At 35.4% G+C, this 21,702-nt stretch overlaps 1 protein-coding gene across 4 annotated transcripts in view; it reads right to left on the reverse strand.

Annotated features, from left to right (window-relative positions):
• Nucleotides 1-254: 254 nt before the first annotated feature.
• Nucleotides 255-21,702, reverse strand: part of tafa5a (TAFA chemokine like family member 5a) — a 147,776-nt gene continuing 126,328 nt past the window's right edge. For 2 of the 4 annotated variants that reach the window (NM_001430368.1, NM_001430369.1), the window contains 3 exon segments: nt 275-1,662; nt 2,176-2,203; nt 13,581-13,708. In NM_001430368.1, the coding sequence (NP_001417297.1) occupies nt 2,192-2,203; nt 13,581-13,708 (140 nt within the window). In that variant the 3' untranslated portion in view covers nt 275-1,662; nt 2,176-2,191. 4 annotated transcript variants of the gene reach the window in all.

The raw sequence follows: 21,702 nt of genomic DNA on the forward strand, positions 1-21,702 counted from the left end.
GGAAAATAACACTCATCACAGATGTAGTCTGGCATTTGTTACCCAAGACAAGTCAAGATTTTATCAAGACAAAATTGTATAATCTGACACAGTGAATTTCGTAACCAACAATAAAAAAATCATGTGATCTGACCGGGGCTTTAGTCTTATTTTCCTCCTAATTTGAAATCAGTTTCAGACAGTTGCATATCACTGTTAAACCAGGTAAAGATCTATTTAAAAAAAGAAAGAAACAGAAACAGCCAAAAACATCATGATGTTAAAATTTTGTTTAGCAACTTGATATTGTCACTTATTTAATTTATTCTTAAAACATTTCATAATAAAAAAAGCATTTAATGTAAATGACTCTAAGACTCTCTGAACTGTATCTGGAGGTGTCAAGACTTCGAGGTGAGCACTGTGCAAACAAACACAAGCACAAAAAATCAATCCCCAAAACCCAACAACAAGGCTTTTTCTCTGAACCTTTACGATACAAAAGCTAAAAGCAGTCTCCGTGACTTTGTTTCAGGATTTCTTCCCTTTGTGTTTTGTCCGTTTTTCTCTTTTAACTTTAACTTCTTGTGGTCTTGTTTTTGACTGTGTGTGGTCATGTTTCTAATGCGCCAATAGTTGCTACTTTAATTGGAACATAAAAAATAAGATATGCCTGCAAAGCATTACCCACATTCTAGATCTGTCAGTTTAACAATGTTATTCATGTTAAATAAGGTTCTCTACAAAGATACAACATATAAAACTGTTAAATATATAACTTGTAGGCCTTTGAAAATACATATAATGACATACAATATCTCACTCCTGGTAATCAGAAATGACAGTTTTCATGTTCTTGTTTAATATCTTCTGACGATAAACAATGGGGTACGGTTCCATTTAACCTTCCATGCTGAATGCAAACTGTCCAAAATGTTGCTACTGAAAAATGCTAAACAAATTTGTTGATGTGATTGTGTACAGTATCTATATCCTAGCTGTCCTTGAAATACAGTGGGTAGTTCCTTTCAAGGAAATCTGTAAAATATTAAAGGTTCTCATCAGATTGTGATAAATGGGAATGGTCAACCCAGTCGTTTCAGTGTTCCATGTCAGCATTTTTGCTTGTAGACCGCCGCTGTATAGCAAAGTCTTCATAGATCTATATCTACCTCTCTACATTTAGGTATATATATATTTTTTTTTTTCACCGTCTTAATCGTTTCAAGTCTGTCTCTCAGTCCGTGCTAACATAGTCAATGGATTTTTTTAAATTTCTGTATTATATCATTATTTTTTCCTCTTTGGTCTGTAAAAATGAGTGGCAAAAATGTACTTCAGCAGAAAGCAGTTCAAAAAGCGGCTTGGTTCACAGTCTAGGTCAGAACCGCTGGTGGAGTCCCAAAAAAGCCTATGTTTGGTTCAGTCTCAAACAGGGTAGGTGCCTCAGAGTCGCTCATAAATTCCTCAAGGCTGCTGCTGTCCATGAGGCGCTTTGTGAACATCTAGTATGCTCTCCGTGGCACAAGGGGGTACTGCCCATTTACAAAGCTGAGACGCAGACTGGTAGGCAGAGGCAGGTGTCAAGCCGATGAGACATAGCAAGTATCTACAGCAGGTGGGCAAATCTGCAAGAGGCCTTGTCTGGTAGCGCTCCAGGAACCCCTCCCACTGTTAGGACACCTAAATCATCCAGAAACACACAGAAAGTCAATTCAGAATAACAGCGCAACAGTGATGAAGATGTAGAGATATGAGCACAATAAAGGGAGATTTTATTTAAACACATCTAACAAATTTTGAATGTCATCAGAATTACATTTAGCACACTGGCTGTTACTACAAGTTGTCCTGACTAACAATTTATTGCATATTTCTTTGATACTCCACCCAAAACCTACATGACATCCATGTCATCCCAGAAGTACAGTCTATAATTTCATATATATATATATATATATATATATATATATATATATATATATATATATATATATATATATATATATATATATATATATATATATATATGCTTATTTGCTTGTCTTTCTTATAATTTATGGTTACAGAAAAAAGTTATAGTAAAAAAAAAGTCACACCAATTTTAGACAACATGAGGGTGAGGGAAATCAACTTAAGGTTTATGGATTCAGGTGCTGGTTTCCCCACCTGACCAAGAAGAGTTATATGCTTTACCTGGTCACCTGGCTGATCAGATAACACCCTAACAAGAGAGAAAGAGAGAAAAAGGGGAACAAAAACTTAAAACTTGAAAACCAGTCTGACTGGGAGATCAGGGACCTCATTAACATAGATATGATCCCAGAGTGAATATACACTAAAATCCTTGGCAGTGTTCAAATATGTAAAAAATGGTCTTTTGAGGAATAGTTCACTTACAGAATGAAAATGCAGCCATCATTTACTCACATGTTGGTCTACTTATGAACAAAAAGAAGACATTTTGAAAAATGTATTGTATGGTATTCAAATAATTGATGATCACCAGTCAAACCCATAGTATGGGGAAAATTTATGGAAGTTAAGGGTTCCTCGCAACAGGCTTGGGACTTGTGGAGCTCCGCATCATTAGATTTGCTCTTCAGCGTTTAGACACTTAACACTTAACTGAACTAAACTGAACTTCAATCGACTAGAATTTCTATGTTAAGCTGCTTTAACACAATCTACACTGTAAAAGTGCTACAGAAATAAACAAACAAAAAACAAACCATCAACTGAAAGTGTAGGTCAAAGTTGACCAATCATTCTGGAAGTGAACTGTTCCTATAACACTTTCAGCATATAATAGTGTTTTGAGCCATGTCAAGTTCTTACCCATTTTTTTTCCCCTTGAGTTAATGTAAGAGTATTTGGAAATTTAACCAATTCTTGCTACTCAACATTCTCAATAACAGTATGTTGACTGTTCATTTAATTTGGGGGCATTCATATGTTAATGCATTTCACATCTGTAGGAAAGGTGCATACTGTACACATTTTGTATGTGTGTCTGTACATTCATTCATCTGAATCACATCTATGCATATATGAGAAATGATCTGAGATGAAATATGGGTCATTTTCTACACATTTTATAAATGAGGCCGCAAGTAGCGACCACTTACAGTTAAAAAGATGGAGTTTAACTTAAAACAGTTTAGACAAACAGGTGGTTATAGTTTTCTGGTGCAAGGATAATCCGGTTGAATGTTTGACATAAGTCAAATATATTACAGTGATGTTGAAATTGGCTAATTTTTAAAAACTGTAAAAACTGTTGCTTTCTTCAGCACCTGCCATGGAAAATGCTCAGAAATCCCAGCACCATCTGTTAAACAATATACTGCCAAGTCAGGGGAAAAAAGTGACCAAATGCTGCCAACGTGGCTGGTGCTTCATTTATAATATAGAACTCTTGACATTTGCATGGGAAGCAGATATTCATGGATTTAGCCAGAGCTGGATGAAACATGAATATAAAATAAAAAAGATAATCATGATAAAAATAAACTCAGGAGATGTCAAATGATCCAAAAGTAAAGGGGCTAAAGACAATACTGTGCTATTGATAATCTGCAGCAACTAATACTTACATAAAGTTGCTAACTCAAACTCCCATTACATGATAAGCAAGGCCTACGTGTAGTTTGACATTATAGTTTTAGCCATTATTTTACTATGTGCTCTATCAACAGTTAAGGGTTTGATTGTTTAGCATAGACCAGTTACCCTACAGGCTGGCCAATATGCTTGCATCTTACTTTGTTCATGGAAATCTGATAGTAACCTACAGTAACTGTTGAAATATACTGTAGAAAATGCCTGCTTTTTGAGTCATTTGATGCTCTTGCTAATTTTAAAATCATTTAAGCTGACACATCATGATGCCAAGCTCCAGATAAGATGGCAGACTGCTTAAAAAAAAAAATCCTGATATAACAAGTTAAATATGAATTATCTTTCAAATCATGAATGAATCAAGGACACATTGATTACCATTTTTAAATACATGATTTAGCCAAATACCTTACGGAAAAGCCACAAGCTTTACATTAGCTTTACATATAAAATATGCATGTCATATTTGTGAAAGACATTTAAATACATCAAACATAGACTTTAAATTATTTTGATGTGAAATTCATGTAAAGACATGAAAAAATGTGTTAATCTGCTCACATGGGATCACACAGGATTCAAGGCAATGTCATGTTTACTTGCAGCATCTACTGAGATTTCCACTTGGGTATCAAAGTTGTAAACATATAACTGCATATGCACCTTAAGTGTTATTCTCTGAATTTGCAAAGTCATAATAAATAATGATACCCAGCAAACAACGTTGTGTTTAATAGATGTCTAATAGACATCTAAACGTATTCAACTTGGCTAAAACGAGGCAAAACTTGGGCTGTCAGTGAAAATCTAAGAATAAGCTAATCTAAGAATAGTTAAAAACTAGACTAGTAGTCAAATAGACAAATTATACAGACTTTGAATGTGTTTATTTGATGAATAGTCTAGTTTAGGCTAGTCATATTTTTTGACGTCTTTTAGATTTTCCCTGACAGTCCAAATTTAGCTTTGTTTTAGCCAAGATGAATATGTTTAGACGTTTATTAGACATCTTTAAAAAAAATGCTTGCTGGCTAATCATTTATAACATTTACATACATTTATATAACATTTATACTCAGTACTCAAAGTGCTTTTACACATCAAAATGGAGACATCTCCTCAATCATCTCCACCAACAATGTGCATCATATAACTCTTCATAAAATCTATTTTTAACACGTTAAAGTAAAAACAAACATGTTGAGTATTTCTCCGACACCAAGGTCAGAGGATTGGAAAGTGATAAATATTTGCTAAACCCTTCTATTAGAAGTAATCAAGCTGGTGTAAAGTGAAAGTAGAATATACAGTTTTGGAAATCCATGCAGCGTGTCAAAGGTGTAAATGTATTTCTGTGGACTATGCTTTCCTAGTTGAATTTCTCAATTGAAATACAGAGAATAGCAGTATCATATATATCATATTATATGAAGAAATTAATCGAATATCTGAGGGATTGAGTAATACACAGTGATTTGTTATTCCAACGGACTAGTTTCCTATTGACAAAGCATTCCGTTGTTTAATTTTTAGTGTAAGGAAATTACATAATACATATCTTAGTGCCTTTCACTGACAGCAGAAATACTAAATTGAATTCTTTCCATAACAATAACAGCAGCTGTTATGGTTTATCCAAAGACATTTTACAAACAAATACCTGTACTACTACTACTATCATTAGAATGCTATGAATATATCTTTCAACGGATGTTAAACAACACCTTTTGGCTTGAAACTAATTCAAACAACCCAATTCTGTATAAATATGATTTTATTTTCTCTTTGTGTGGTGACAACAGCAATAAAGGTTTAAAATAAGTAGCCTGTCTTTTTTTAACAAATTGCTTAGGCTGGTACTTGGTGAAGACTCTTTTGGCAGGAAATGGGAGGCTGGCAAGGTAGCAAAGAAATCCTGCCTGAATTGTCTGGGCAAAATAGCCAACTTTGGCTGTCCCAGGCACACAAGAGTGGCACTGGTGCTACAGAAACCAACCATTTTGCAAAGTCATTTGACAACATGTACATTTTCTTTGTTTCTTTTCAAATTTATGTTGGTTCTTATAAATACTGCATGTTGTTGAAACATGTAAATAGTGATCAATGCTTCTGTCTCCTGGAAGGAATCAAAATGGAGGTTCTTGGTCTCCAGTGCTAACTTGGCTGCTTCAGACTGGAGCTGGCATCAGGCGCTAATGGTTTGCAGAGGCCGAGTGCTTGCATGGAGGAGCAGCTGTCATCTCCATGGTGATGTTGTTCAAGCCTGGGCTGGGATGTGTCCTGTGGTGCCACACTGGCGCATTGGGATCAATTACACAGACCCCAACACCCAGAGCGGTAATGTCTTGGCATGTGTCATCCGCAACCTTCCCATGTATTTTAACACCCTCTGTCTATTCACTTTACTTTTTCACATTAGGGTTAAGATTTAGTTAGGTTAGTATTAGAATAAGTTGGCATACTTGCAATGTAACATCAATTCAAGCTTATTTGTATAGCATTTTTCCACAACGATTATTCTTTCAAAGAATCTTTACAAAAGGTGCATTTAATTACATTAAAGACAAAATCAGAATACTGTTGTATACTGTTGTGTATAGGGTGGACAGAATACAGCATGTACAGAGTTAACCTATATACAGTTTCTTTTCAAAAAGGTGATATCTATGTGTATAAAACATTTGAATGGTTTAATGAAGGGATCCAAGATTAATTAAAATGAAAAATAAAATAACAATAAAATCATGAATTAAGAATATATTGAATCATATAACATAAAATCATGAAAAATACTCGCCACTATCACATCACAATCAATTATGCTTCTTAAGCCAAACGTGAGACAATGCAATATGCTCTTGCCTGTCCTGTTTGTTGCCAAACAATTTTTAAAAGAAACACTATAAGCACCAATCTCTGAAGAGAGCACTTCAAACCATAGGACACCCATACATTTCAAAAGCCTTATTTACAGGACGCATCACTGATGAGCAGACACTTTCTCTGTTTGCATGTGAAAGGCTGCTGATTACTGCAATCAGTAGTCGTCTCTTATCTCAAACTCCACTGACGCTACATATTTGAGGACTCTTTTCTGTCGTTAAATACTGCCAAATCAACCTAACAGCTAATAGAATGGTTGATTAAGAGTCCTCTCATTCTGATGGTATAATCAGGGAATTAAGAAGTAAAGTGGTGTAACCTTACAAAAAGGGAAACATAATTTTAGTTCAATTTACTGAATCCAGAATGCCTACTGCATTTCAGAAAGTATCAGGTTTTGTTTTCTTGAAATAATAATATAATAATAAAAAAAAAATTAGAAACAGATTTTTTACAGATTATATTAATTATATTAATTTTCATATATATATATATATATATATATATATATATATATATATATATATATATATATATATATATATATATATATATATATATATATATATATATATTAAAAACACAAGGCATCTGTTCATGTCCAAGCATGTATATTTTAGGTATGTGCATTAGTAGTAATAAAGTTCTTTACATGTTAATGTAAATTTAGTTTAATGTAATTAGAGATAATACCACGATGAGCTTAACCATGTTAGTTTGTTCAAATATTGTGCATATCCGAAATTGCATTACAAAGGTTATTTTAAGTGTGCAAACAATAGTGTATTGGAATTCATCACCTTTAAAATCTATACTTTCAGTCGACCAGCAACTGATGAACAAATAGCCAACTATCCAGGAATAAACTTCCGGGAGACTTGGGATGTCTGGGATTACATTAATGTTACTAGCCATTTTGCGAGCTAGTGTAGCACGTGCCAGACTGGAGTAGTGTTTAGAGGTGGGCGGGTATGGTGATATGTGAACAGGTTATTGAGGTTATTGAGTGTCCAGGGTTGCTGGAGCAACGGGGGCGGAGCCAGCACAAGCAGGCTCACACAGGAGACAGCAAGATTGCTAATTAATGCAGGCTTTAATAAAGTGATATTCTGAGTCCAAAAGCAATGGTACTGTCTAACATGACAGTGGGGAAGACAACATGTTGTCTGTCACATCATTTGGGATGCCATGTTGAGGGTTACTGCACTGAAAACATTATATTTTGTACTTATTCTCTTTTATCTTACTAGATATTAGTCTGAATTGAATCGTTCGTGAGAAGTGAGATTTTACAGATTTTCTGGCTCTCCACAGATGCTTTCCTAATTGCATTGAGTCACCTGCTAGAGATGACCGGCAATCCACAAGAGGCAACAAATGCTCATTTAACCTGATGCTGAAAACGAAGGGATCACAATTGTGCAAATCACCGAGGAGGAAAAAGAAAAGTATTAGCAAATCACAAACATAGTGAGTGTTTATTCAAACAGGATCTGCCAACGGGGTTGATTAGTGATCATTCTCTTATTGAACAGCAGAAACCTGTTAAGCCTACTAGAAAAATTTTGATGAGTTCTATTGTCTCTTCACAATTATTGTCTAATTAAAACAGAAAATCCCAAAATAAACTGCCTCACTGCAATTTAAGCATGTAAACCATCTCCCAGGTCACTCCCAGGTCACAAAAAACAAAATGTATGGTTTCTGATTATAACCTGTTTTATTCAATTTGCCTTAGGTAAACTTAAAACTTCAATAATAAACTTTTTTAATAATAAACTTTCTATCAAAGTAATATTTATACTTTAAACCATCAGTTTTTATGTCATATGACCACATAAAAAAAAAAAAACATTCTGTTCATGTGTTGCCATCTTTCGTGACATTTATAGCCATATGAAAGCACCAGCTTACCTCACTAATAAAAATAAAATAACTGTCATTAGTTTAGACTAACATTATATTTATTAGGCATGGGCCGGTATAAGATTCTGACGGTATGATAACCTTGGATAAAAATATAACAGTTTCACTGTTTGATATTGTAATTACTGCTCTAAAATATATTACTTTTAAATGTCTGGGTAAAAACTAAAACTTTGTTTTTCCACTTTGAACACAGTAGATCTTATTTTAAGAAACATTTAAAATATTTTGGTAAACAGTAAACAGGCTAAATAATTTAAATGAATCATTAACGTCTGCTATCTTCATTAGTTTCTAAAACACAGATTTCAATACAATTTAAAACGTCATCTTTGGATATCTTTTCTGCTGGAGATTTACTTTAAACAGTTTTAGAGCTATACGTCTGGGGTTTCTGCTTAGAAGCAAATAAAAAAATCCTTATTTATACTCAAAACCAAATTGAGTATAAAAAAATAAATGTAATATTGTAGTTAAACAAATAAAAAGAAAAATATTAATTTAGTTTTTTTTTATATGGAACTCAGTTTCAATCTATTTTTAAGTGTTCTTTTTTATTTTCAGAAAGATGAGTGTCCACCTTTTCTTCAGACAGCACAAATCTGCATGATTTGACTGTCACCTGCCATTTCAGTGGATCTGAAAGCAGGAATTATCTGACTGAAATGGGCTTATGAAGGAATAATGTAACAGGGCTACGTTTAACATTTTCTTTAAACCCGAAAGTCTCTCATATCTACAGCTATAAATGTGCCGATCTCCTCGGTGATTTGTTTTGCCCTGTTTGAATCTGTTGGACTTGCCTGTCTGAATGCGGTTCCAGTTCCAGATATGTAGTCTATCTGAAGACCGGTGGAGGCGTGTGCGTGCGATGTACCTGAGTGGCGGGGGTGAGTTATGTTTTGTGCTGTATTTCAGTGAGTACTCAGGGCATGCTTCCTTGCAAAGTATTGCCAGTTTACCTGTCATATCAAGCATTGTTCCATGTGACTTTCTTGATTCCATTCCTGTGTATGACCCTGTCTGCCTTGACCACATACGTTCTCTGTCTTTGCCCCCCTGATTTGTTTTGGACTGATTGTTGTTGCACTGATCCTCTGCCTGCTTTATTACTACATCTACTGGATTTGCCCCTTTGCTTGTCGCTTAGTTTGGACTGCTTTCCTGTTACCAACCATTTGCCTGTTAATACGTTGATGTCTTCGTCTCACCCTTCTAATAAACTTCCACACATGGATTCAAACAAAGCCTCAGCTTCCTTGTTACAGAATACTTTACCAACCATAAATTCAGCGGAAGTTTCCAACCTACAGTTGCATATCAAAGTGAAGTTTTAAAGGGTTATTAGGAACGATTGATGCAACTACAGTCGGTCAACGAACACCTGATACATTATATCCGGTCACTACCTCCTACCACGCCAAGAACGGTAAGCTTTGCTATTCCCGATAAATTTGATGCCCCTGCTGAGCAATGCAAAGGCCAAGTTCATGCCAAGTGAACAAGTTCATACCAAGTTCTATGCTAAGTTAAGATTTATATGGAGCACCAGAGTGAGAAATTTGATTCAGAGGAAAAGAAATGTGCATTTTTAATGGCGTTATTGACTGGATGAGCGATTGACTGGGCCGCAGCACTATGGGATTCGGATGCTCAAATAAAAACTTCATTGGAGTATTTCACTAACCAGATCCGTGAAGTGATTGAATACACATATGGAGGAAAGGGAGTATCCACCCAATTGATTAACCTCAAACAAGGAAAAAGATCAGCTGCAGATTGCGCTTTTGAATTTAGAACAATAGCGGCTCAGAGCGGATGGAATGATGTGGCTTTAAAAGCAATGTTTCATCATAGTCTGAATGAGGGGCTTCAGACGGAGCTGGCCTGCAAAGATGATGACTTATCTTTTTCTAAATTTGTCAAATTAACCATTGGAATTGATAATCTCATGAGACAAGCACCTCAACACAGAAGAAATATCAACATTCAAGAGTTAACCCAATATTTCATGCCATTAAATAAAATAGTCGGGATGAGCCTATGCAAGTAAATGCTTTACGAGTACCTAAAGAGGAGAGAGAATGGAGACGTCGCCTCAAACTGTGTTTTTATTGTGGTGGAAATGGACATTGAAGCTTCGGATGTCCACATAAAAGCAGCAGCCATGTCAAGGTAAATATGGCCCACTTTTCAGTACTCAGCAATAAATCAATCACGCCACCAGTCCTTGATGCTGTTTGTCTTGATTTAACAGCAATGATTGATTCAGGAGCTGCACTTAATATCATTAGCAGAGTCATCATTCCAAACATCATTTGGAAAAAAAATTTTAAAAAGAAGGAGAAAAATTCGAAGGGGGCTAATAATTCTTACTTCAACTTTAAATATATAATACTATATAAATATATAAACAATATACAATTTTTTTGTAAATTTTTTTTTTCTAGATAACAATAAATATTTTTGATTTAGATTAAATTCAATTTTATGGTTTGAACCAAAATTTAAATATACTTTGACAAAAAACAAGTTGGTTTAAAAAGTTAGTCAGTGAACACAGAAGCAGACTTCAGTCTTTAAACACTGAGTTACATCTCAGCTTTCTGCCTCTTGAGTACCACATTTTCAATAGACTAAGCCAAGCTTAACAATTGTTTAGCTTTGAAAAACATGACTTCAGACCCTTGTATTCTTTTCCATTATTACACTGCATGTGTCTAGCTGCTTTTGAATGTAAGAATGCATTCAACAACCTTAGCAAAAGATCCTCCTTCAGACATAATGTTCTCTATTGTAGTGTGTGATGCCTGGTGGTAACCTCACAGGATGGTACATGGCTACTTTCACACAATGTTTTGTAAAAAACCAACATAAAATAACAGAATCTTGTTTACACAGAAAATTTTAACTTAATATTAGATTTCTTTTTGCAACTTTATATCAAGTTTGTTTAGTGTGCAATTTCGTAAAAAGAAGGTATTGTTACAGTAGGAACACTGCTTTTATCCATGCTGAATAGCAAAACACTTTTTTTTTTTTTTTTTTTAGAAAGAATGCAGTTTATATATGATTTAAGAGTGGGTTATGAGGATGGGATACAACAAATACCTACATAAATAAGAGGCAAATACATCTAAACACAAAATACACAAGTGACGCAATGTGTGAAAACTGGACTGACACTGTTTCAATTTATTAGAACTTCTATGTTAAGCTGTTTTGACAAAATCTACATTGTAAAAACACTATAAAATAAGCATGAATTGAATTGAATAGCTGATGACAGCAGCCACGAGTGAACTGTCATTTCCACCTTTTTCTTCTACATATTGTCTACATCACTGTTACTATCACTCATCTGTTCACATAATTAGTCCTAAGCATGATCTAATTACTATTGATAAATACATATAGTACCAGGGCTCCTTTCAAAAGCAGTCAAGTTACAATGTCGAATACTGGAGTCTGAAATGCCCCGTTGGAATCTGGCTTGAATTTGTGTTATTACACAGCTAAAGTTCAACATTTAAATGAGCGTTTGCTGCACACTTTACCTATGTAATGTAACTACTGTTTAGTCACATTTCAATCATCATAATGAAAATCAGACAAATCCAAATTTTTTATGCTGCAATCAATTCTTTCATACGATGCTGGGAAAAAGGGGCAGGAATAAACAAGATTCAAGCGATCGGTCAATATTTTAAATTTATGTAAAGAGAGGTCATATTTTGATCTTCGATTGGTCTCATGCAGTGACATGATGTAATTTTGAAGTCAGAGTTAACCAAGCTTGAACTGTGTGATGCAGCAAACTGTGAAACTTGTCACATGACCTTGCGTTTCTGGTCTTCTGCATTCGCTTGCGCATGAATTAAAAAGTCTATGGGGCAAAAAGTGCAATGTGACCCCGGCTTTACATTGAAATGATTGTATGTTTCCATCAAACAATCAATCAATCAACCAATCAACCAATCAATCAATCAATCAATCAATCAATCAATCAATCAATCAATCAATCAATCAATCAATCAACCAATCAATCAATCAATCAAACTCTATCTATCAAACTCTATCTATCTATCTATCTATCTATCTATCTATCTATCTATCTATCTATCTATCTATCTATCTATCTATCTATCTTCTGAGAGAACTGAACCAACAACACTCCTCTCATTTGGAAGACCAATATAAAGTAATACTTAACAAGTATATTGATTTGTTATTCAGTTTGTTCAGAGGGAGAAATTATGTAGCCATGATTTTGTAAATTGACAAATAATTAAACATTCAAAAACTTCTGACAAAAGTTGTTTGTAGTAGTAGTTTGAGTAAAAATCTTAAAAAAATAATCACAGTCAACAAGGGCAAATTGCAGAGATGAAGCTGGTTGTATGTAATAAAAGGCTGTAAAAAGATTTTAAAAAATCATATTTACCAGAAGTCATAAAACATGTTGAATGATGGCAACATATATATGATGATTACACTTTATTTTAAAATACAATTAACTTAGAGTGCACATTTTGTAGTTATTACATATTATGTCACAATTAAGGTGACGCGGTGCCGCAGTGGGTAGTGCTGTCACCTCACAATGTGAAGGTTGCTGGTTCGCGCCTCAGCTGGGTCAGTTGGCGTTTCTGTGTGGAGTTTGCATGTTCTCCCCGTGTTCCCGTTGGTTTTCTCCGGGTGCTCCGGCTTCCCCCACAAGTCCAAAGACAAGCAGTACAGGTGAATTGGGTAGGCAAAATTGTCCATAGTGTATGAGTGTGAATGAGAGTGTATGGATGTTTCCCAGAGATAGGTTGCAGTTGGAAGGGCGTCCGCTGAGTAAAACATGTGGTGGATAATCTGAGGCAACCCCAGATTAATAAAGGGACTAAGCCGAAAAGAAAATGAATGAATGAATGAATGAAAGTATTTTTGGTTATGTTTATGCTGACTTGGTTACAATGCTTATGAACTTTAGTTTTATGAAAGTGTAATACTGGTCACCTCTCAAACTATTTTACTATTCTGCTTACATCTGAAATACTTATTTTCCACATCTAATAAATTTCAAAGGGAATATTACTTAGGAATGGATATTTCTTTTAGAATACCCTGATTTGTTCGAAAGCACTCTATTTCACAAAGTAATTATGAGAATAAGCATGTCTCACCGTTGTAGTTTTCACTCTGCCACTTGGCTGTGTACAAGTCCAGCCAGATTTATTTACTAACAAGTCACACTCTTCATCCTCTAGACAGGGCACCATGTCACACCACTGCTTGGTCTTCACGATACGAGCTGTGGATCAAGACCAGAGAAAAGGTTAAGAAGATGTGATCAGGAAGGCAAGTACAAACACAAAAACAACATCTTTTAGGCAATATATGAACATCTTTGCATTGCATGACAATTGGATTTAGGTTAAATAAAGACGACAGAAGAACACAAGAAGAATTATTGTTAGGTGGGAAATAATAATAGTCCACATTTATATGACATTTTACACTTGCTAAAAAGTAATAGCAAATGTTCTAGTGATAGCAGCACTCCTCCAACTGCTTTAGATTGTATCACTCCACCTGCACCATTTCTCACAGTGTCATCACTGAAGACTAACTTACTGTATTTATAAGAATAGCACCTGTTTCCATGATTTCGAATATGTGACTCATCAGTCGTTTGTCACCCATCGAGCCCACCATTATGGTGGATACTTCTTGTGGAATCTATAGCGCTGTGCAAGTTAAAGCATGACATGAAATTTGTTTTGCGTATGACCAACCACTATATTTAGACTTACTCATCTGTTATTTGTTCCAGAGGAATCAGATTTGATTAAAGCTTTATACCTTTAAATAAATGAAATTATATATCAACATGTTTTTGGATTTTAACTTCTTTTAACTGATTTGTTTGGAATCTATACATTGTTTGTTACATTGTGTTGCTCAGTAAAGGGTATTTGATATAAATCATAGCAATATTTGTTAAAATTTTTTGTTTGGAAATATGAAACAAACCATAGAAACCTCTGAAGTGATAAGAGAACCATACAAATATGTGCAGAGTGGTACATGAACTGATATTGATTTTATTTTGTGACAAAGTTTTCTTTAACTTGTATTACAATCTGACTACACAAATCATTTCCAAGGTCATATATGGGTCAGTTTATTTTGATAGTCCGTTTGTTGACTTTAAGTTACATTGCATCTAAATGCCAACCAATTCTCATTAGATTACAAGTAGACAGTTTGGTTGGGGTTAGGGTTAGTGTCAGTTGACATGTTTCTTATAGTCAGTTAAATGTTTGTTGAAGGAGCAGTATCAACAGATTAAGTAGACAGTCTACTAATACTCAAAAAGACCATCAAAATAATATGTTACCATATATGTAATACTAAATAAATGTAAGACCTATTCAATTCAATTCAATTCAATTCAATTCAGCTTTATTTGTATAGCGCTTTTACAATGTAGATTGTGTCAAAGCAGCTTGTCACCTATCAAGTGGTAGATTCATATGCAACTACTGATACCAGCACATCTTTATCTAATACAGGGGTGCCCAAACTTTTTTTTTTTTTTTTTTTTTTTTAAAGGGCCAAAAACCAAACTTGATTGAGGGCTGTGGGCTGAAGTTAAATATAGTGCCTTATTTTATAACCGTATTACATTAATTTTGCCATGGGTAGTTTCCTAATTTCATTGCTAATATTTAAAAATAATGTTGCTACAAAGCATATTAATTAATGATGCTGTATCAATTTTAATGTTTTATATGAACTTGCTATTATAAAAACTTGAACAATCCCATTTATAACACAATGGAATTCAATGCTGAATGTTGAATTTTAAATCTGTCAAAAGGCATTCGCCCTACCAACTCCCCATAATGCTTCCTCTCTTTTCAGATGGAATGGTGGGCCAAACCAAAGTTTACCATGGGCCTTACTTTGGCCACCCTGTGATCTAATACTAAGTTTGGTGTAGTTAAAAAGAGTTGAAATGCATATTCCTGACAAAGCAAGCAATAAGAGTGTTTATGTCTCTTCACTTACAGCTAGAGCGAGAGAAAGTAAAAAAGAGAGATGATTACCAATGCAATTTGCACTAGAGCATTCTTTACTGCGCTATTTAAAAAAAAAAATCTTAGATGAAATATGACACTTTCTTCTAGCAAATTCTCTCTCATGCCGGCCTGATCTCCTGAATGTTGTGTTCAATTTGCAGGCTTTAGGAAGCCACTATGAATATCAGGAAGTCCCCAGGAGCCTCTGGGAGCAGCGTATGTGAAGATTTTCATACACTTGTGAACATTTAGTATACATATGTTGAATAAACATTGGTCACTTGATGACATCATTCAGAAATTTAAAATGTTAAGAAGCAGATTTGTTATTAACAGCGGAGTATACAGAGACAAAGTAGTAGTGCAGTATCGACCCAATTATGTACCGGTTTAACATAATACTGGTTCTTGATACCTATCCCTAGTTCCTGATTTATCAGGGGTTGCCACAGTGGACTGAATCACCAATTAGTATTTTTTAATGCTGATCCTATATAGTTTCTGTACTGCTGGGTAAACTGGTGCATTCATGTGATACCCAAGAGAACGTGAAAAGAAAATTCAAACTCTACACAGAAATGCCACCTGGCCCAGCCGGGACTTGAACCAGAGACCTATTTGCTGCAAGGAGAATGTGCTAACCACTGCAACATTACATAGGCAGAATCATGCACAGAACTGATAATAGAGCACAATGCTATCGATTTAATATTGTAATTTGCAATTAGATGAAAGCCTGTTACAACAACTATTAACACAATTAAACATAAAAGATTAGGATGCCTGCTTAAACCCACCCAGACTGCATTGGGTTTAAAAGCCCCTTATTACATGGTGCATGTAATCGCAGTGCCTATAATCTGATGTCATATATCACTGACACACCAGCCTTGCCAGTTAATTTGAGCTATTGCAACATTCTAATCAATTCCGTCCAGGGTCACAACTTCCACAAGGAGCCATTGAAACTTCCAGACATTTTCTGCTTGTGTGTAGCTAGTCTCCAGGTGGAGGTGGAAAGATTCAAGGACAACTCAACGTTATAAAATAAAAACAACCTGGATGTAATCTGCCTCTGGGATGGGGCTAGACGCACAGTTCATCTGGAGGCGATAAGAGAAGGTATAACATCATTACACGCACACTGGGACACTCATCTTGTTGAAATGCTTTATCACACTCACGTCAACAGCCAGGAACCCTGGGTAATAAATCTTACCTAATGCTGTAGAAAGGCGAGGTCTGGCAGGAGAGAGTAGATATACAAGAGGGCAAGAGCTTAGCCAGATCTGATAGTAGCTTTGCATTTTAAAATGTATGCAATCTAGGTATAGCCATCAGATCTAAGTATAGTAAGTCAGGTTTTAGCCAATAATCAGTATATAAATGGGTATGGGATTAAATAGGCTAGCTAGCATTTGAAAGACTGATAATTATGAAATAGCTTCATGGAGAAAAGAGCAATCGTGCATTCTTTTGTATAACAAGCTGAACTACTTTGAGCAATCCACAAAAAAATTATTAATATAAATTTGAAGACTTTCAACTGAAAAATCTAGATTTTCTGAAATGCAATTTTTTCAAAAATCTGAGAAAATATGACTGCTTAAATGAAAAAGGTATAAACAGAGGTCAGGACCAGCTCCAAATAGGCAGGTCAGCTACAAGTGGGTGGGATTGAGTCACAAATGCACTGTACAAACCTTGTGGAGTTTCCATTAATTTATTTAATCTTTTGTACATGACATGCATGGAGTTTAGCCTATTGTGTTTTACTGACATCTACACCAGGGCTCACTAATCCTGTCCTCGAGAGCTACCTCCCTGTAGAATTCAGCTCTAAACCTAATGAACACACCAATTAATAGGACCTAAAGCAGTACTTGATAATTCCAGACAGATGTGTTTGGTCAGGGTTGCAACTGAAATCTGCAGAAACAGGGTTGGACCACTCATCTACCACAACTCTAAACCCAAGCTAACAGTAACCTGTTGTGTTTTATTAACGTCTACAGCTACCACAACCCTAAACCCAACCTGTTTTGTTTTATTGACATCTACACCAATGGTCTCAAACTCAATTCCTGGAGGGCCGCAGCTCTGCATAGTTTAGCTCCAACTACCTCCAACTCACACCTGCTTAATAGACTCTGGTAGTTTTGAACACCTTGATTAGTCAGATCAGCTGTGTTTGATTAGGGTTTGAGCAAAACTGTGCAGAGCTGCGGCCCTCTAGGAATCCAGTTTGAGACCTATAATCTACACCAGGGGTGTCCAAACTCTGTCCTGGAGGGCCAGTGTCCTGCATATTCTAGTTCCAACCCCAAGTAAACACACCGGACCAGCTAATCAAGCTCTTTATAGGTATACTAGAAGCGTCCAGGGAGGTGTGTTGAAGGAAGTTGGAGCTAAACTAAGCAGGTCACCGGCCCTCCAGGGCAGAGTTTGAACACCCCTGATCTACACCTATCACAACCATAAACCCAACCTACTTGTGGCATTAGTCCCTCCCACCTGGTGGTCACCCAACCTACTTGCAGCATAACTCCCTCCCACTTCTCATATCTAAGTAATACATTTGCACGATATTTATGAATGCTGTCACGTGACATATAGACAATATTTGGCTTTTCAGTTTTTATTTATGCTAAATTAATTTGTCCAATTCTGCTGTGAATTTTGATACTGACACTTTTAAGCACATTCTCAAGTTATTAATTAATTTTAGGTTGATAAAATTATTTATAACAGTACATTGGATCATGACTTGAATCATGAATTACTTTAAGACACACAGTGCTTCCATGCTCTATTGGTCTTGTCTAGTCTTATGTCTCCTGGCCTTGCTCTAGTGATAGCTCCTCCATGTCCTGGCTGTGTTCCCATCCTCTCTGCTCTCATGCATTAAAATTCTCAGCAGCACTGATGCACAGTAATGACAGCTCAAAGACCCTTTTAAGCAAATTTAGTGTGTCTTCATTTTTGCTCAGGCGTTTCCATCATGGCATGCCATTGTCAGTTCACTCTATTCTCTCCAAGTGGGTCATTGGTTTTTCTCTCTTTTAATCTCTCCCTTTTTAGTCAAACCATAGCGTTAAACTAATTAGCATAGCACAGCTAGCCTCATTAAATTATGTGGTAGATACACCATCTCTATCTCTAGTGATAAAAGTACTATAGGTGTGTGCACATTTCTGGCATTGTCTGTGTTGTTTTCACGTGGTTTTATTTTGCTTACCTCCTTGTAAAGTACGTTGTTGTGGCGTGTCATTGTTGTTGTGGTCACATGGTTATTGCTACAGTATGTTGATAAGCTGTTCTGATCAGCCACCTAGCTGTGGCTAATTACCACAGCATACCTGTACAGCATTCTATTGTTTCATTGTCAGTTTGTTATTGTTAGTTCGTGTTACTCTGTATCTTGTCAGGATTCTTGTGGGTACTGTTTTTGGCTCACTTCTGTCACACTCACCAAAAATAATAATAAAACAACAGAGGTGAATTCAAGATGCAAGTGTCTCTTTATCGACCGGAGGTCAAAAATAATAGTGCAATAGAATCCAAACAGTGAATATAAGTGAGCAATAGACATGGCAGAATTATGGGTCGAGAGCATCCAGAAGTCAGCTGAAACCAGGAAAACAGAGCAGGTAATCGGGAGAAAACCCACAAGAGTCCTGACAAGATATAGAGTAACATGAACAAACAAAAACAAACTGACAATGAAACAAATCACTGCACTCAGATATAGCTGTGGTAATTAGCTACAGCTAGGCAGCTGATCAGAACAGCTGATTAACATAGCAATAACCACGTGAACACAACAACACTGACAAGTCACAACAATGCATGTGGAGGTAAGCAAAGCATAACCACACAGACAATACCAGAAGTGCACACACACTGTGACAGCTGTGACAAGAAATCCTCCAATTGCTCTTACTTTGTAACATTGCCTGCCTGAGGTCAAAACTAATACTGCTATGTTTGTGTCAAATAACGCAAACAATGAGATGTGTAAATTAATCAAATAATGAGATATTTAAATATAGTAATAGTTTAAGAAAATTTTATTCTAGATTAGAAAACTATTTTTGAGATATTATTCGCTCAAATCTCCTGTAAGTCTTTCCACAGACATAGCTATTTTATTTTTCATCACATCACAACAATTAGGCCTGTTTCACAAAAAATGACTTTTCCTATAAATGTTTCACCTACAGTGCCTAGAGAAAATCAGTATAATTTAAATAATTACCTTATTTGTCATACAGTATGAAATCAAATCATATTCCAAATAATGTTTACAACCTTATTTTTGTAGCCTTCTTCTAACCTGTGCTTTTCTACATCTTTATCCCGAAGGTCTTTTGAAAGCAGGGTGTAATGTGAGTAAAGGTATAGTTTTTCACAGGGTATGATGATTTTCTCTAGGCACCGTATCACTGAAAATGGAGAACTTTATTTAGTATATGAAACATAGTCAGGATAATTTGGGTTCAGATGTGTGGCAGTTTTACATATAAGGTTTTCTTTAAATTGGACTTTTTTTTTTTTAAAGTGATGCTTTTCAGAGTCTGGAATGAAACAAATATTTGACATGGCCTAAATCATTATTAAAGGTTCATCAAGAACATTCCACAGAATATTCTTTACATTGTGTAGGATGATTTTTAGGTAAAAAAAAAGAAAAAAAATGCAAATCACAACAAAAAATGACTTTAGCTGGGCTTTCATAGAGCGGGTTAAATATAATTTTATTAAGTATTTATTGATTTAATGATTTATTTATTTTCTAAGGAACTAGTATGTACCAGTATGGACCAATTAGGTAGATACATTTACCTTGGCCCATACTAGTACACTTTATATCTTAAGATGCCCCCTCTCCCTTTTAATAAAAAAAAAAAAATAATAATAAAAAAATAATAATAATAATACATAAAAAATGAATTTGGGGGTTCCTGACCCTTTAAAGCGAATATGCTTGGAAAGTGATAAATCCCAAAGCTTCAGGCAATAGGTATATATATGGTATACATATATTTTAAGTGTTACTTAATGAACAGTTCTACTTATAAGCACAACTTCTTTTTTATTGGATAAATATAGTCAGTTTACTGCCTCTCATTTCGTATGGAGGGGGCAGTGTGTGTTTACACTAGCTGCTGTTTGGTAAATGCCAGGCTGAACCCTAATTGGCAGGCACATTTGGCACAACACTATTAGCCGAGATTGTCTGTCTGTTTGGTTGTGCCGTGGGGCAGTGCGGACCAGTGCACACAGCCCAGCATCTGCAAACCTCACCCTGAGTGATATCATAGACTCACAGATGCATGCTGACATTTCCCCCTTGCAGCAGGAGTAGCTGAGAGCCAACGGTGGAAATGTCAACCCTTACATGAGCCATGCAAAAATAAATAAATAAATAAATAATTTATTTTAAAGTCTGTCAGTGTGCAAGTAATTTTTCCAGACTCCAATGTGAGGACAAACCTCAAAGTTTAGCAATCTGAAATTGTAGCTTGTTTCCTAAAATGTTTAATATTTTTTAGTTATAATTATTTTTTTTCTTATTTGTATAACATTTTAAAGGGCACCTATAATGAAAATCATCTTTTTTAAGCTTTGTGGACAAAACTGTGTGCAGGTGTATTGTGTTTACAGCTATATTGGAGGGATAAAAACACATTTAGAGTCTTTTTTTTAAATTTCCTGATGTTGAAAATAGGATCCAAATATTTTTCCCATTTTGAGGCTCACCGCAATGTGACGTGGGAGTGCAGTTTCCCCACCTACCAAATTGATTGACAGCCGGTTATTAACATGTTTCTGTAGTAACGCGTATAATCGCATCAACAAGACAGGACGTGCACAAAGCAACTGGGATTTAAAGATCTGTTCAGCTCTCTGTGACCATCAATCATCAACTGTGATCAAGAGTATTACAAGTTTAAAATGTTTTTAAAACAGTACATGTTGAATTACAGTGATTATACTGTCTGTACTTTATCACCACAGCCGTGTGTCAGTACAATTATAAAAGCAGACACTTCAATCCCAGTTTGTGAACATTAAATTAGGTTTATTTTGAAAATTAACATAATGGATATCCATACAATGGGCGACACAATGGCGCATTTGGTAGTGCTGTCACCTCACAGCAAGAAGGTCGCTGATTCGAGCCTTGGTATAATAAATAATCTGATAGGTCTTTTGA

The sequence above is a fragment of the Danio rerio genome, chromosome 4 (genome assembly GCF_049306965.1).
Source record: "Danio rerio strain Tuebingen ecotype United States chromosome 4, GRCz12tu, whole genome shotgun sequence".
NCBI classification, from domain to species: Eukaryota; Metazoa; Chordata; class Actinopteri; order Cypriniformes; family Danionidae; genus Danio; species Danio rerio.